The 17,481-nt window shown below is 58.0% G+C and overlaps 1 protein-coding gene and 1 long non-coding RNA gene across 2 annotated transcripts; one reads left to right on the forward strand and one right to left on the reverse strand.

Annotated features, from left to right (window-relative positions):
* Positions 1 to 676: 676 nt before the first annotated feature.
* LOC119566179 (G-protein coupled receptor 151-like) lies at positions 677 to 3,920 on the forward strand. Its single transcript, XM_043545819.1, has 3 exons — positions 677 to 1,074; positions 1,158 to 1,578; positions 3,795 to 3,920. Exons 1-3 carry the CDS (start codon positions 677 to 679, stop codon positions 3,918 to 3,920), a joined length of 945 nt encoding a protein of 314 aa, XP_043401754.1.
* Positions 3,921 to 4,999: 1,079 nt separating this feature from the next.
* Positions 5,000 to 17,009, reverse strand: LOC122465435. The gene is made up of 2 exons (XR_006290293.1): positions 16,347 to 17,009; positions 5,000 to 7,197 (listed from the first exon to the last, which is right to left on the reverse strand). It is a non-coding gene; the product is annotated as an uncharacterized LOC122465435 (long non-coding RNA).
* Between the last annotated feature and the right edge of the window lie 472 nt (positions 17,010 to 17,481).

Here is a 17,481-nt window from a genome sequence, read left to right on the forward strand (position 1 = left end):
CACACACAGCTGGCGGCCGGAGCCATCACCAGTGTCAAACCAGTTTCGCATCTCTAGCGAAGGGGTGATCGCGGGGGTGCAGGGGGACGCCGGGGAGGGATTTCGGTGAGTCCAATGGATGTGAAATCATCTGCGCAGTAACGCCGACGGCTCCCGCCCCCGCCAGTCCGTGCGGTATCCGAGCCGCTCTCCCGCTGGCTGCAGGGCGGGGGCTGGTTTTCCGGGGGGCGGCGGGGGGCCCTGACGTGGGAGTTGATGTCAGCGCGGTGCCATATAGCCGGGCGGGCTCCGGGCTGGCAGGTCCCATTTCAGCACCACGCCTCGGGGAGCAGCTCCCGGCGCCGCTACCCCGAGGAGTTCCCCGCTCTCCAGCCAGCTCGCAGCCGGGATCCAGCCGCTAGGAGCCAGCGTGGGCTGCCCGCGCCCCGCCAGCCGATGTGGAGGTAGCGGGCGGCCTGGGCCCCAGCTGGCTCCGGGACCCTCCGTCGCTCGGCTCCAGCGCAGCGGCGGGGGCCCGCCCGAGAACGGACGCACGTTGTTACATGCCTGGCCGGGCTTCTGGCTCCCACGGGCAGCCGGACCCCAGATCGCTGCGCCACCAGCCGCCCCGCGGAGCCCCGACGCCCCTGCCCGCCCCTTCGCTGCGCAGAGACCCGCTGCCCGCCGGCCAGGGGCCATGAACAGCTCCCAGCCCGTCCCCTGGCCCGGCGCGGGGCTGGACGGGACCCTGGCGCTGCCCCTGGGCCTGGCCGCCCTGGGCCTGGCGGGGCTGGCGGGCAACCTGCTGCTGCTGGCGGTGCTGGGCCAGGAGCTGCGGCGGGGCCGGGGCTCGCCGCCCCTCGCCGGGCTGCTCCACCTCTGCGGCGCCGACCTGCTGCTGCTGCTGCTCTGCGCCCCGCTGCGCCTGGCCGCCGCCTGCCGCCGCGCCTGGCCGCTGGGCGCGCCCCTGTGCCGGGGCAGCGGCTGGCTGCTGCACGCCGCGCTGCTGGCCAAGTGCTTCGCCCTGGCGGCCGTCGGGCGAGCCCGCCTGCAGCAGCTGGCCGGCCCGGCCCCCGGCCCGCACGCCCTGCCCGGGCCCCGGCCCCGGCCCCGCTCCTGCCGCTGCTGCTGCTCTGGCTGCCGGCGCTGGGCCTGCCGCTGCCCCTGCTGCTCTTCAGCCGGCTGGAGCCCGGCCCCGACGGGCCGCGCTGCCTCTTCCAGCCGCCCCCGGGCGCCGCCGGCTTCATGCGGGTCTTCGACGCCGCCTACCCGCTGCTGGCCCTGCTGCTGCCGGCCGCCTTCACCGGCGGCTGCTACTGGAGAGCCCTGCGCGCCCGCGGGCCGCCCGGGCAGCGCCCGCCCCCGCCCGGCCCGGCCACCCGCCTGCTGCTGGGCCTCAGCCTGCTCTTCCACGCCGCCTGGCTGCCCGAGTGGGGGCTGTGGCTCTGGGGCCGGCTCGGCGGGGCGCGGCTGCCCCCGGCGGCGCTGGCGGGGCTGGCCCAGGCCGCGCTCTTCCTCCCCGGCGCGCTGGGGCCCGCGGTGCTGCTGGCGGCCTGCCGGAGCTCCGGGCCGGGCTGCGGGCGCTGGCCCGACGGGGAGGCCCCGGGGCTGCGGAGCGCACCCGGGCGCTGCGGGAGGCGCCGGCGGCGGAGAAGGAGCTTCCCGACCTGCAGCACTTCTGGCAGCACCGCAGGGACACGGCGGCGGGGGAGGAGAGCGACCCGGTGCCCTGGGAGCACCAGGGCACCCCCTGAGCGGCTGGGGCCGCGGCCCGGCCTCGCCCCAGCGGGCGTCCCTGCGGCCAGGGGCCGGCGGGCAGCGATTCCCCCGGCCGCGGCAGGGCGGTGGCATCCCCGCCTTGCTTGTGAACGCCGGGACTGGGGCTGCGCTGGGGGAGGGAGCCGGGGAGGGGGGTGTCGCTTTCACTTTTAAAGCCGTGATGTCCCTCTGCAGCCCGCATCGCTGCGCAGCAGCCCCGGGGCGTGCTGGGGTTTGAGCCTTTTCCCCTGGGGGGGCAGCAGCTTTTCGCCCAGCCTGCCCCGGCTGCGCCAGCAAAACCGGCCGCGCGCAGCCTTCTGCCTCCGCAGATGTTGGCAGCTGGAGCTGTCCAGATGCGCCCCCCCCCCCCCCGCAATGATTCCCAGCGGCAGGAGCTTGTGTGGCTCGGTCACCAAGACCCACCCCGCCCCTGGCTCAGTCGATCCCCAGCCAGTGGGTGTGTGCCCCGGGCTGGGGCTGCTCGGATCCCGGGCTCTGTCCCCTGCAGCTGGGATTCTAAGCTGGGGGCGGGGGGGGGGGGGCAGGGGCTTCACCCAGTGTGTGTATGTGTGTAACGCCGGGAGGGGCGGTGTCTAAACCCATTGGGATGTTGCGAAGTGTGATCCGCCTTCGCTGCCCGCCGGGATCGGAGCTCTCCCGGGAAGACACTGAGCGAGGAGGGGGCCGGAGCTGTGCGGGCAGCTGGCGGGGGAGCTGGGTGGGAAGGTTCCCTAGTGACCAAGGCGATCCCTTGAGAATAAAGGGAATTAAAGGGGCGCGCCAGGATTTCTTGTTACTTGATTGTGATCCCCCAATGGGTGGGGGTTGAAGACGCCAGAGAGAGAGACGAGAAGGTGCTGAAGCCAAGGCTGGCTCTCCCTGCGGACTGGCTACCGGGGCTTTACCGTTCCGTGGTGGAAACAAGCCAACGCAAAGGTGTCCATGGACAGCCGCCAGACGTACCGATCCTGGCTTTGCGTCCGGGTGTGTGAACCCAGAAGACACCGCTCAGCTCTTCAAAGCAGGATTGGGACCAGGATCTGCCCACGTGAAATCAGCCCGGAAATAAGGGGTCCATTTGTAACCGGGGGGGGGGGGGTGTGATGAACCCGCGGAACAATTTCCCAAGGGGGGCGGGGATTCTCCAGCACTGGGAACTTGAAAATCAAGATGGGCAGTTCTTCTAACAGCTGGGCTCCAGGGACAGTTTGGGGGCAGTGCTTTGGCTTGCGGTATCCGGGGGGTGAGACTGCATGATCGGGATGGGCCCTTCTGGCCTTGGGATCGAGGCCGAGTGATTTGGGGTGGCTCCGTTTTGGGAATCAACCCCCAGTCAAGACACTTGAAGTGGTCTGAGCATTCCACGTTCCCGGAGCGCCTTGGCTTTGGCAAGCCAGCCCCCGGCAGGGTCTACACTAGGATAAAAGCTGTGTTAAAGAAAGGTGGCTAACACGTTAAAACAAACCCTGGGGTAGCCAGGACAAGCTATATTTTCACATGGATCAGCTGGTCAAGGGGGACCCTAGTGGGCACTTCGGGGTTCCCCTCAATCAGCTAACACGTGTTCAAGTACAACTTGCTCTGTCTACACGAGTGCACCCCCCCCCCCCCGAGTCTTTCTGGAGCATTCACTAATCAGTGATCCCTGAACGTTAAAGGTTTCATCTACAATCATAGTAAACTGCAGATGTCATAGTTGCGAAATCTGTACAGTCTTTCCCCGGGCTATGACCAGTTCCATATGTATCTATGTATTTCATTGATTTCAGTGGGTGTTAGGTGCATAGGTACCTTTGAGGATCTGGGCCTTAGTCTCTGTGCCTCGGTTTCCCTACGTGACTTATTTAAGGGGGCCTGTGAGGGAGCTGGAGACTGAACCCAAATCTCCTGAGTCCCAGTGTCTTAGGCGCACGACCAACCTTCTCATAATGGGAGTCTTTCATATTGCTCTAGACTGCTCTCCCTCTGGCCTCAGTTAATTCTACACGTGGGGATAAGGAAGAGAATAAGACCTGGATAACTCCCGAGTATCGGTGAACTTGTCCCTCTCGTTCCAGCGCAAGCTTCTGGGAAGCAGAACCGGGGAGCCGGTGAGGACCCGCAATGCAGCCTCCTGGTCTCCCCCAAGCTGCACCCTTCAGCCTGCTGCAGCCTGTAAAGCCTCAGAGCATGTCGCCTCTTAGAGTCTGTGAATCCGAATCGATAAGCTAAGTTTAAATGATACACAATAAAGTGAGCTACAATAAAGCTTTACAATCTTCTAAGTTGTTTTGACTCTTCATCCTCCGTTGTCCGGTAGCAAAGAGGCCTGTGTGGTGTTTTCTTTGCCAAGCGTAAATGCTAGCAGAGTTCATAATAATACTTAACACTTTTGCAGGGCTTGTCACCTGCAGATCTCAAAGCAATTCACAGAGGTGAATAAGCATTATTAACCCGGTGTTGGGGATGGGGAAACCGAGGCATGGAGCAGTGAGGTGATGAGTAAATGGCAAGGCTGGAAAGAGAACCTCCCTCCTGATTCCTCACCCAGTGCTCTGTCCATTGGACCAGGCCTTTGGGGTAGGAGCCTGGCAGAGCCAGCTCGCGGCCCCTAAATCCTTGCTTTGGCTTCTGCTCCGTGAAGAGGTTTAGCTTGTTCCTCTCCTTGGTCTGTAGTTACGACAGGCACAAAATGGATGCTTTTAGGATGCTTCCCCTGGGAAAGCAGATCCTTGCACTGCCTTGGCCTGGGAAATTCAGGGATTAATTTCTATTGTGTAACTTTTCTGCTGCTGGCAGGGTGGAGTTGTCCGAATTCCTGGAAGTCTGAGAGCAGGAATATAACAGTGCTGGCCGGGGCAGGGGGTGTCTTTTGGGGACCAGCCCAACGCTCTTCACACACACCCCAAATCCCCACAGACTTCACCAGGAGTTTGGGTGCCCAAGGGATGCAGCGCTGGATCTGCTCTCAGGCTCTGAGGGATCTGTCCTACTGAGAAGCCCCCTCCCCATTCTTGAACCCCATAATCTCGGGGCTCTGCTCATTTGCACATTCAGATTTGCCTAGAAATTCACGAGGACTGGTCTTCACTCCAAGTGTATCATTATAACTAAAGGCGTGATATTATACTGACTATAAACCAGCGTATGTGTGGATACTTGTGAACAGGCTGGCCACCTCCTAAGCACCTCCTAAGTGGCCTGAGGTCACTGTGCAGGTGGCCTGCCTCAGTTTCCCCACTTTTCAGGGCTTTCTCAGTCAAATGATCACAATACACTCTTGTCAGGTGCAGCACATCCCTTCTTGGGGCTGGATTTATTAACACTGAACAATCATTCCCCAAGTAAAGTTCTCAGAAATCCCCATCATGTTCACACTCCCAGTCTCTTTCCCGCTGGGTGTCTCCAGGGCTTCTCTGCCTGGAGCCCTTTTCCCTGGAAGCTCAGGGTTCCCTGCTGGCATCCACTCACTCCCAGCAGACTCTGTAGCGTGAGAGAAAGAGCGAGGGAGATCCTAAGCATCGGCCCTCCCTACATCCTGCTGCTTTTTGTCGGAGAATCAGTTCCTGCAAACCCACTGTCACTTACACCTCTCACCCCAGCCCAGGCGTGGCAAGCGGGCCCAGTTGTACAGGGCAGGCCTGCTCTAGGGCTTCTGCCCTTAAAGGGGCAGGCCACCCCACTGCAACCCTCATTGGTTTATAGCGGTTTATCTGGGTCCAGCAAACGTACAGGCACAAGCTAAACCGATGTAGGAGTGTCCACACACAAAAGTTGCAGAAGTTTAAGCTGATGAAAGTTAAACCCTGTTGCCTGGTCATGTCCTTATTTTCCTTGATGAAGATCCTGTGAAGTTCTCCTCATTGTTCTCTTTCAATTTCCTTGCAGTTGTTTTGTCTGAGAGCGTTTCTGCTGCACTGAGGGCTGGACCAGTGTCCATTTTGCCACGGCCAGTTTGGTCCCACTCTGTGGTTTTTAACACTCGGTTTATCCCCTGTCCCCAGCTGCAAAGCAACAGCTCGGAGCCAGTGAGCGTAAATGCATCCCCAGGCAACATATATTAACTGGGGGGGACAAAGCAAAGATGGAGAGAGGTTGCTGAGGGCCAGGTTTCGAAAGGTCTTTAGGTGCCGACAGCTGCAGATTGGCACCTCGTCGAACTTTCAAAATTTAGGTCCCAAACCTCAGAGCACATCCTGTCCCCTGAGCCAGATTCTGGTCTGGCTCTGGTGTTTCCATGGCACTCCTCCCTGTTCACAGCAGGCTCCAGGAGCCCACGGGACTCCAGGCTCAGAGACTCTCCCTTGCCAGAGTCACCCACACCTCGTCTGACAGCGGCACACCTCAGTGGTAGGGCTTGGGACGTTGTGGCGATGTCAGGCCGGTGTATGTAAGAGGAGAGTTAGGCCCTTTGTCTCCTCTGTGGAACGCCAACCCGAGGTGAACGGCAGAGATCCGCTGGAGGGGTTTATGGATGGCAGAATTACCCACGCTGATTCAGTTCCTGCTGGCTGGTTAGAGCTGCCTCTTTGATGCCTTAAATGAGCTACAGCTGGGGCCTCATGGTAGCAATTATCAGGAAGTAACTGACAGCTTCAGTCTCTGGATCCAGCTGGAGAGTGAACAATTCCTTATTCTCTCCACCCTCAGGTAAGAACTTCTGCCTTCCTAAGGTAGGGACGGGAAGGAGAAGGCTCCTTATGTGAACCAAGGCACCCCTCTGGGAGAGCCCGGCTAGTCTCTCCTCCCGTGCTGCAGCCACACGGCACTTTTTGCTAGCCCCTTAAAGAAAGAAAGGGGGTCTCTCTGTGGGGGAAGGGTTGGAAAGACAGAGGGGGAGGGGGAGAGATTTGTTGTGCACCTTCCATTACATAGTATTTGAGCCCCACACGCACCCTGGGATTCATGGGGCCAAAGGGAACTTAGCATTAAAGTAGGAAGTTCTTGTAGAGCGATCAGGATGGGATGTCTCTCCCTGTCCCCAGGCTCTGCCCTCGGGGACTCCGGAACCTGGTCTCTGCCGTAGGACCTCCACAGAGCCCCTGGGCCGAAGGACAAACAAAGGACATATCAACGAAGGGTCACAAACCGGTTGATTTAGGGAAGGGTTTTCTGTGGCACCCACTGCCAGGGCACCTTGCTGCTGTGGTATCTGGCCTGGGGCCTCAGCGTCAGTCATGAAATGATCACCCCGAGGCTGCATCAACCTCAGGTTATCTGAGCAGGGCCAGCTCCAGGGTTCATCATTCCAAGGCCAATACGCTGAACGCTGGAACTCTTCTCCACGGCCCTGACTGCAGCTCAGCGGCGGGACCACTGGCTCTGCAAGGCAGGGGCAGCGAGCGGGACGGTTGCTCTGTCCACTCTCCTCTTTGGTGGCCTGTAGCAATTGCACTGGCTTTAGATGGTCTTGGATTTGACACCCAGTGGAAGCAGGAGATCAGATTACATGAGCGCAACGATGCTTTCTGGCTTTAAAATCTAGGAAACAAAATTAAAAGAATATTTTCCCCACTTCTACAATGTAGCCACCGTTATGATAACCGGGTCTGCAGCTTTCCCTAAAAGGTGAGCTCAACAGTTAAAAGTGAGTGAAAGTTCATAAAGTGTCCCAATAACCTGGGATAACACATGCCCAGGGGAAAAGTGTCCCAATAACCTGGGATAACACATGCCCAGGGGAAAAGGTGCAAAAAAGAGACAGACTGACTTCGTTCAACTCAGGGACTGTGCTAAGGTCATGCCTGGGAAACGCGAGGTGTGTGGAACCGGAAACCAATGGATCAAAATTGCTATGGCAGATAATGAGGCCTAATTGGTGGATGAAATAACGAGGAGTGGGCTCTTCTGTCCATCAGTCCTATCTGGGGTCTCCTTTTAAAAAAAAAGACAACCAAGACTTTGGGCGGAAAGCCGGCTCCCGGGACACTGGCTGAGTGAAAGCCGGCATGTGAATGCTGAAAAGGCAAGACGAGGGGAGCAGCAGGCTTCATCATCATGGCTGCCACCCCTCTGCCACCTGCTGGGACCCCTGGACCTTTTTCTTCCCACTCCCCAGAGATGTCCTGGCCAGAGAGATGGACCCAGGTGACATCACCACCTCCACTGGCCCCAGCTAAATTCAGAACAACACCTGGGACTGAGAGTTTGCCGGCGCCCTGCCCCTGTGTCCTTTTCCTTCCCCACCCTATTTCCTCTCTTTCCTCTCTCTCCCTTTTCCTTCTGTCTATCTAATAAGAGTCTGGCTTAGCTGGCCAAGACTATATTTTGCAACACTGCTGTGAGCCTGTGTCACGGAGTCCCTGGGCGATACTCTGGAACTGCTCCCCATGAAGCCAGTCAGGACTCTGGGGCAGTCGCCTTTCTGTGAGCAGCCTGTCTTCAGGACACACAGCTCCCCCGGCTCCACCTTCCTGGGTCTGACCTCGGAGCATTCAGCATCCTCTGCCCCTCCGTGCGCTTCCCCCAGCGAGTCCGCTCAGGCAGGGCTCCTGGGGAAGCCAGAGGGTCCTGCCCCCCAACTCCGCAGTCAGACGGGACTCTCAGCCAGCCAGTAAAACAGAGGTTTATTAGATGACAGGAACATGGTCTAAAACAGAGCTTGCAGGTGCAGAGAACAGGACCCCTCAGCTGGGTCCATTTTGGGGGGGGGGCAGTGAGCCAGACAACCACGTCTGCCCTTCACTCCATGTCCCAGCCAGCCCCAAACTGAAACTCCCTCCAGCCCCTCCTCCTCTGGGCTTTGTTCCTTTCCCGGGCCAGGAGGGCACCTGATTCCTTTGTTCTCCAATCCTTTAGCTCTCACCTTGCAGGGGGGAAGGGCTCAGGCCATCAGTTGCCAGGAAACAGGGTGTCGGCCATTCTCTGTGTCCAGACCCCTGCACACACCTGCCCTCTAGGGCTCTGCAATGATCATACACCCTTACCCCACCCCCTAGATATTTAAGAACTGCATAGGGGAAACTGAGGCACCCCCACAATATTCGGAGGAAACATTACGAACAGTCCCACTTCGTCACATCTCTCCCCCCTTCGAGATCGAACTGAGCGGGGTCACTTTACCCGGTGACCTGGGGAAGTTCGAAGCCACCAACGTTCCCATGGATGCCCCAGCATCTCTCCCATTCCTTGCTAGGAGTTACACAAGGCCCTTCCAGTTTCACGGCCTCCCTTAGGTCGGGGGTGGTCGATAGCACTCGCAGGCCGCATGTGGGAAGGTTTCTGCGACCCGTGCCCTTGCCCTTTCCCCAAAACCCCAGGGGGTCAAGCTGGGATTGGGTCTTCTCCCCGACAAGCTGGCCATCACCTTCCGCTCCCACTGGGGGTCCGAGGGGCCTGGCCCCAGGAAACTCCACACAGACATATAGGTTGGGGTCGGGAGTGGGTGTCCACCTCCCCACCCATCTGGCTGACGGAGTCTACGGCCTTGGGACCCAGCAAGGGAGCTAGACACCGGGGCTTTTCCGCAGGGTCCCCCTGGTTAAAATCTCCAGCCTGCTCAAAGGCAGTGAGGTGGGCATCCACATCCCCCCCCTCCTTAACCAGGGGCAGCAATTTAGTCTCGAGGTTCCCTGCGGAGCTGGCCCCCCGGGGTCTATCCCCACTCACCCCGGGAGGTCCCCTAGGCCGCTCCGCTCCCCCACCGCCAGTTCATGCTGCTGCTGCTTCTGCAGCTCTTTCTCGGGCTCTCGCTGTCTCTCACAGTCCTCTGGCTCTCTCGGACTCAGCTCCAATCCCGTCCGTCTCTGATCCCCGGATGGGGAACCCGATCGTGAAGACCCTCGTCTAGTCAGGGACAGGAGTCTTGGCGATGCCTGGCTCCCACTCCAGCTGCTCACAGATCCTGCTATAGCCCCATTTGGGTCAGGAATCTGTCCCTTAGAGCGGTCATCCTCCTCCAGCTGCACGATTAACTCTGCTTTGGTGAACTTTCCAATGCGCGACCCTCTTTCTGCACAGGGTTACAATGTCCTTCTTAAGGAGATGGTGACAGGCCATCACTCTGCTCTTCCCAAGTTGTTGTGGACTCACAGGCCTGTGTGCTCTCAGCTCCCCACGGTTTCCAGGGAGAACCCCTAGTGTGCCAGCCCTTCTCGAGGTCACCACCTCTTTGCCAGGGTCGAGCTGCAGACTCCTCCGCCCCTGGGACCGCTCGCTGCAATCCCCCGGGGGACCCTGTTACTGCAAAAGTCCTCCTCTCTGGTCACACACTTCCAGGAGTTAACCACCCCCTGAAACCGTCTCTCTCTGAATCTTCAGCACGCCTGGTCCCCGTCAATCCCCCTTCGTTTTACTCTTCCCCAGTCACTTACTGCAGGAAGCGCCGTCCACGGGGTGCAGTATATCCCACCGCTGCCACCAGTTGTCACGGAGTCCCTGGGCGATACTCTGGAACTGCTCCCCATGAAGCCAGTCAGGACTCTGGGGCAGTCGCCTTTCTGTGAGCAGCCTGTCTTCAGTTCACACAGCTCCCCCGGCTCCACCTTCCTGGGTCTGACCTCGGAGCATTCAGCATCCTCTGCCCCTCCGTGCGCTTCCCCCAGCGAGTCCGCTCAGGCAGGGCTCCTGGGGAAGCCAGAGGGTCCTGCACCCCAACTTCGCAGTCAGACTGGACTCTCAGCCAGCCAGTAAAACAGAGGTTTATTAGATGACAGGAACATGGTCTAAAACAGAGCTTGTAGGTGCAGAGAACAGGACCCCTCAGGGTCCATTTTGGGGGGGGGCAGTGAGCCAGACAACCACGTCTGCACTTCACTCCATGTCCCAGCCAGCCCCAAACTGAAACTCCCTCCAGCCCTCCTCCTCTGGGCTTTGTTCCTTTCCCGGGCCAGGAGGGCACCTGATTCCTTTGTTCTCCAATCCTTTAGCTCTCACCTTGCAGGGGGGAAGGGCTCAGGCCATCAGTTGCCAGGAAACAGGGTGTCGGCCATTCTCTGTGTCCAGACCCCTGCACACACCTGCCCTCTAGGGCTCTGCAATGATCATACACCCTTACCCCACCCCTAGATATTTAAGAACTGCATAGGGGAAACTGAGGCACCCCCACAATATTCGGAGGAAACATTACGAACAGTCCCACTTCGTCACAGCCTGTGACCAGAAAGGCAGCTAAAAGCAGTGCCCTGAACAGCCTGCTGCTGGTACGAGTTTGCCAGGTCTCAGAATGGCCGATCAGAACATGGGCTGGGCCTGTGTCTCTCCAGCAGGGAGGTTGCCAGTGAATGTCAATGCCCAAGACAAAAGCTGCGTTTTCTCTTTGCTGGTCTTTTCTCTCCCCTTTTGTGCATATTTGTCTTGTCTTGCCTTCCAGGAAACTGAGTCAGAATTTAACAACAACAGCTGCAGCCCATCTCAACAGGCAGGGTAATTACCCTGTGGACCAATGTACCAAAGGGGTGGCAGATTCTCCATTGATGGCAATTTTTAAATCTTTTTCTAAAAGCTCTGCTCTGGGACTTATTCCGGGGAAGTTCCCTGGCCTGTGCTAGGCAGAGGGTCACCATGGTCCCCCCGGCCTTGCAATCTGTGAAACCGGGAATCATGCACACACTTGCCGCTAAAGCTGGTTCCAGTTGATGCAGCAAGTTCAGTGCACAAGAGCTAGGAACAACCCGACCCCACCAATGACCCCAGGCAATCCGAGCCGACCAAAACACAACCACTGACCCGGGGGGGTGCCCAGCACCCTCGTGTCCCAGTGAGTTCAGTGAGAGCTCAGGGTGCTTGGCACCTTGTGGGACGGATCCTGGGGCACCAGCTTAGCCCACGCTCAGACATTACTGAACTCATTAACCCTTCAGTTACCAGATTAAGACACACCAAAAGCTCCCCATCTGCTGAAATTCCTCCTCTCCCCCCAAATTCCCACCTGGACTGGAGCTGGGAGATTGATTTTCCACCACACGTGACACGACACATCACAATGATTGACCCGGGGGCTGCGGGGTCAGCAGAACGTGAGCTAACCAGCCTTCATGCTGGCCCTTGCTGGGCTTCAGGTCTCCCTCAGGATTGCCGGAGGAAATGACTTATTGAATCCTTTGTTTGTCTTCAGCCAGACATCCCCTGTGTCTCTCTCCTCCGTGCCCTGTTGCTGGCCCCTGCAGGGGTGTGAATTATTAACGTGCACAGGGCGGCTGAGAAGAGTCACAGGAGCAGCACTGACTTCCCAGCAGGCAGGGGAGAAGGGAACGCGACTGGATTTTGTACAGAGCCCCTCGCCTTCCAAGCACCTTTGACAGGCATGGATTAGACGCAGGCCAGGTGTGCAGGGCAGCGGTTCAGGGAGTGGGGAGCCAGCTGTGGCTGTTTCCTAGCCTGGCCTGGTCTGGCCCTACAAGGTCACCCAGATCCACAGTGCAAGGAGGGAAGAGAGGAGGCAGAGAACCCTCTGCAGGGCTGGGAGAGAGAAGCCCCGTCTGCCTTCTCCATCATGCCTCTTGCCTGCCCTGGGCACCGGGAGCCGGAGACACACAGCAGGTGAGGGAACAAGAAGATAAGGTGGCCAGAAAGGTGTCGGGGGCAGGAGGAGAGCAGGGGGATGGCTGGAGTCTCCAACCAAGAGCCTGGGTAGCAGATACCTTGCACAGCCAGTTTTTGCCTTGGGAGGCCCTCTGCGCTGGCCACTGCTGGAACCAACCTGGCCCCTTTCTTTTTATCACCTCTGAATGCAGGCCACGATCCTGAGGCACTAGCCTGGACGGCCTCAGAGTACTGGCATGCAGTCCCTTGCCTACAATTTATCAGCATGCCAGCAGCCGGGTGGAGCCATCAACAGGCTCTGCTTTGCTGGCCATCCCAGACGTCACCAGCTTGGCAAGACAGAGACACTTGCTCTAAATGCCGATTAGCATAGAAACAAGGGGCAAGTTCCTTGGGAATCGACATGGCGCCTGTCAGCTCCCGCAGGATGGGAGCTCTGTGGCAAAGCGCTTGGAGAACCCCCAGGAACCGGATCTGTTCACTTGCCCCAAAGCCCATGTTTGCTGATGGCTAAAGGCGCAGCACTGCACCCCTGGGTGAGCTCACCTCACTCACTGTGACATCCAGGGTCTTGAACCCCGGCCTGGGAGCCCCCAACAGCTCCCACATCCTGGCTGCCACCCAACGGAGCTGGGGGCTGAAAAGCTACTAGGGCTATAGCCCAGCCAAGTCACCACCCACGGGAGCGCTGCCTGGAGGATCGCCCAGCTCCACCGACGGGTCCAGCTATGCTATTTAAGCCAGGAAGAGGAACAGGACGTTTGTCTCTGAGCAACAAGGTGGGTTCGTGTCGTGGCTGCACTGGACCCTGCTTGTGCCTGCTACCTGCACGCAGCCCTGTTCCTTCTCTGCCCCGGCTCCTGCCTTACTCATGGCTTTGCTCCTGTTCCCACTGTGCTCAAACTTTGCCTCTCCTCCTGCCCTTCCACCTCACCTCCAATCATCAGTGACCCGTCCTGGCTCCGACCCCGGGGCCTCCAACTTCTGACCTGGGTTCTGGCATTTGGTCTCTGATCCTCGCTTCGATTCCTGGTTCTTGGCAGTTGACTCTGGTGCTGCCCCTCAGCTAGATTCCCCAACCTGCATACCTGCTACGCCCACTAGACCTAACTCCTGCTCTGACGAGGAGGCCAGACTGCCTACATCCCAGTCCGTAACATGCGAGGCATGCCATTGACTTCACAGGGGATGTTCAATGTGCTGATTAAACAGACCTGGGTCCTCGCAGCTGGATTCCTTCCTATGAGCTTTGTGAGACAGGAAAGTGATGGAGAGATAAATATGCCCATCCCCTTGGAAATTCTCCTCTGTGAATTGGGGATCTTTGCAGGCTGAGAGTCCAGTGACAGGTGCTATAAACGGAGCTGGATTGGGCCCTGTTCTGCCTCGACCAGAAGGAAACAAGTTCCTTTGGGGTCCCTGGGAATCATTTCAGTGTTGCAGGAGGAGACCAAGCCTGGGCTAGAAGTTCCCAGTTTCTACCAGAATCGTTCCAGGACCCATGAAACGGGTGATAAGCCCAAAGCAGAGGCATTGAGCAAGATGGACTTCCTGACCTGTCCTCCAGGAAACAACTGAACTAGTGTGGCTCACGCCTGCACGCGGGCTGGGAGAGCTCGACATTGATGCTGATCTGAGAGCCAGCACACACGGCCCCAGGTAGAGTTGCTTGGAAAATGCCTATCGGTTTTGGAGGAAATTTCAAAACACATTTTGCTTTCATTGACGTTTCCTGTGGGGAAACTGGTCAGGATTCTGACACAAAATTCTCCTCCCCACAAATTTTTCTGGTTTTGAAAAGTAAAAATTTTGTCTGGAAAAAATGTGATTTTTGGCTTTTCAGGGGGAAATCAGAAAATTTTGACACAAATGAAAATCTCCCCCAAAACCTTTTTTTCTTTTTCTCAGAAAAGCCACTTTTTGTCAAAATTACTTTTCAGCTTGGAAGAGAGACGACTAAGGGGGATATGATAGCGGTCTATAAAATCGTGACTGGTTTGGAGAAAGTGAACAGAGAAGTGTTATTTACCCCTTCACATAACACAAGAATCCGGGGTCACCAAGTGAAATGAATAGGCAGCAGGTTTCAAACAAACAAAAGGAAGTATTTCTTATCACAGTTGTAGAATCATAGAATATCAGGGTTGGAAGGGACCTCAGGAGGTCATCTAGTCCCACCCCCTGCTCAAAGCAGGACCAATCCCCAACTAAATCATCCCAGCCAGGGCTTTGTCAAGCCTGACCTTAAAAACCTCTAAGGATGGAGATTCCACCACCTCCCTAGGTAACGCATTCCAGTGTTTCACCACCCTCCTAGTGAAAAAGCTTTTCCTAATATCCAACCTAAACCTCCCCCACTGCAACCTGAGACCATTTTTCTTTGTTCTGTTATCTGGTGCCACTGTCAACCTGTGGAACTCATTGCCAGAGGATGTTGTGAAGGCCAAGACAATAAGAGGGCTCAAAAAAGAACTAGATAGTTTCATGGAGGATAGGTCCATCAATGGCGATTAGCCAGGATGGGCAGGGATGGTGTCCCTAGCCTCTGCTTGCCAGAAGCTAGGAACGGGCGACAGGGGATGGATCACTTGATGATTGCCTGGTCTGTTCATTCCCTCTGGAGCACCTGGCATCAGCCACTGTGGGAAGACAGGAGACTGGGCTAGATGGACGTTTGGTCTGACCCAGTCTGGCCGTTCTTATGTTCTTACATTTCAGCGGGAAGATGTGGACTAGCTCCACTTAGGATTTTCTCTCCCGTTCCCCTCAGCGCCTCCCTAGGGGGACCAGTTCGGACCCCTCAGGCTTCCCCAAGCCCGTGTGGAAGGGTTGGCATCAAACAGGCAACCTCTGGCTGGCTCTTATGTTTTGGTCTCTCTGCCCTGCAGGGCTTGAGGGCTCTCACTGAGGGGGACTCCCACCTCGCTGGCTGGCTGTAGGGCAGGGGTTCTCAAACTGGGGGTCGGGACGCCTCAGGGGGTCGCGAGCTGTCAGCCTCCACCCCAAACCCCGCTTTGCATCTAGCATTTATAATGGTGTTAAATATATAAAAAAGTGTTTTTAATTGATAATGGGGGTCGCACTCAGAGGCTTGCTATGTGAAAGGGGTCACCAGTACAAAAGTTTGAAAACTACTGCTCCTGGGCCTTTCTGCTAAGACAGCAGCTCGCAGGACTCCCGTGAGCTCCTCTGCCCGGCTCACCATGCCTGAGCACCCCCATGAGCTAAGGGGGTGTGGCACAGATCCCCGGGCAGCTGGACAGGGACCGGCTGGCTCAGAGGACGGGGCATGGAGGAGAGCAAAGAGTCATTGGCATCCGGCGCGCTGGTTCCAATACAGCCCAGGTCAGTAGACACCAGGTGGTTGCCATTTAGGGGCCCGTCGAAGGTATCTCAGCCCAGTCTCTTATGGGACGGGGCCCTCAGCACAGCTAGGGCCTGAGCCGAAGCCCCCTGACGTTGGTGGACCCACCCCTATGGATTTCAGTCAGCTTTGGGTTGGGCTGTGGAGATCAAGCTCTCCTCTGGCTCCCAGAGGCTGTCCTGCCTGAGGCAGGCTGGTAGGGTGGGGAGCCTGGGGGAAGCTCGCCCTGCCATTCCCCTGCTTGTGCCCATTCCAAAGACAGGCAGCCTGCGGGCTGTCACTCTCCTGCACTAAACTCCCGCTCTCTCCTCAGAGGTCCTTGCACCAGGAAGGACAGCTCCTGCCTGGGACAGCTGGCCGGGTGCATTCAGGGCCCAGTCCTCTGCCTGGCAGCCCGCCCAGCAGAGCACTGCTGTTCTCTTCCCACAGCCACTTCAGATCTCCAGAGAACCAGCCCTAACGCTCGTTAGCCCTTCAGCAAAATGGTTCCTCGTTGCCCAGAAGGGGCGGGGTGCTCAAAAGCACCTGAGAGCCCAAATCCCCCTGAAGACCAATGGGACTAGATCATCCTGAGCCCCAAAGGGATCTGTGCTCCTAAATCACTTTGGGGAGTTTGAAAATCCCTTGCAGAGGGTCCAGCCCTGCTGGCTGTTTGGCTGCCACTCTCAGAGCTCCGAGACTAAAAGAAATAGCCAGTAACTCATGAGTCCACTGGCTCCCACATCAGACGTCTCCTTCTGTGCTAATACACTACTGGGCACCGTTCATGCTCTGACCCTCTCACCTGAACTTAATTGCCTGTCATCCAGGCTGACCAGCCTGCGAGGGATGTCATCGTTTGGCCCCGGAGACGCCGCTGACAAGCACCAGCCACAAGCGCAAGGGACTGGCTGCAGCCGGGCTTCAGGGGCAGGGGAGGAAAGCAGAGATGTCAGATGACGCGCCAGGCCCCGCTTGCTGTCCCGCCGGCTCCCACGGCTCCTAAGAGGTTCTGAGAGGAGCCGGTCACCTCGTCCCCTTTCCAATTAAACCCTCCAGCGTGTGGAGCATTAACGGGCAGCGCAGAGGATAATTACGAAAGGCGGGGCGGGATCCCCCACCCCATTTACCGCGTCTCCGGCTGGCCGCGTGGCTTGATGAGAATGAGGAAGAGCTTGATTAAAGGTCCCGCAGGGCACCATGACTGGAAATGTCCCCAGCTGGGCGTCCCTGCTGTTGTCCCGGGCGGTCTGGTTCCATCCCAGAGGAGGAGCCTTCGAAGAAGTGGGGGAGCCGCGGGCCGCCAGCAGGAATGACTCGGGCTGGATGCACAGTCGGTTACCAGGGGTTGGTGCTGCGGAGATCAGGACGCTCTGGCCAGCTCTCAGCCGACAGCCGCGGGTAGCGCTGGCCACGGCCGGGGAGGGTGATGCTGCACCCGCTGAAGGCGCTGGCAGCCTATGTGCACAGCAGGATGGGAGCCCACTGCCCTCTCCTGGATGGTGAGACCTGCTCCAGGGTGAGGGTGTGTCGCCCCCGAGTGCAGGTGGGCATGGCCTGGGAAGTAACGGTGGGATCTCCCCAGCTTTCGAAACCCCACTGGCCAGGCCTGCTTGCCCAGCATTCCCCCACTTGCCTGCACCACCTCCCTCTACGGAGCATGCTAACACTCTGTGCGTGTTGGGAGGGGTGGTGATTTTTTTTTGCTAATTTGCATAAAGACACATACAAAAGGTAAACCTGGTACAGCGTGTATGTTACCAGATACCAGGCCTGTCACAGGAGAGCCAGGGCACCCGTGTAACTTTACAGCCGGTCAGAGCTGCACGACGAGGCAGTACATCGGTCAGTATTGCCCAGACACAGCACCCTCGGGTGGGGGTAGCAGTGATAATAATAAAGGACACACAAGGATAGGCAAAAAAGGGCAAGGATGGCCA

Source organism: Chelonia mydas, chromosome 4, assembly GCF_015237465.2.
Source record: "Chelonia mydas isolate rCheMyd1 chromosome 4, rCheMyd1.pri.v2, whole genome shotgun sequence".
NCBI classification, from domain to species: Eukaryota; Metazoa; Chordata; order Testudines; family Cheloniidae; genus Chelonia; species Chelonia mydas.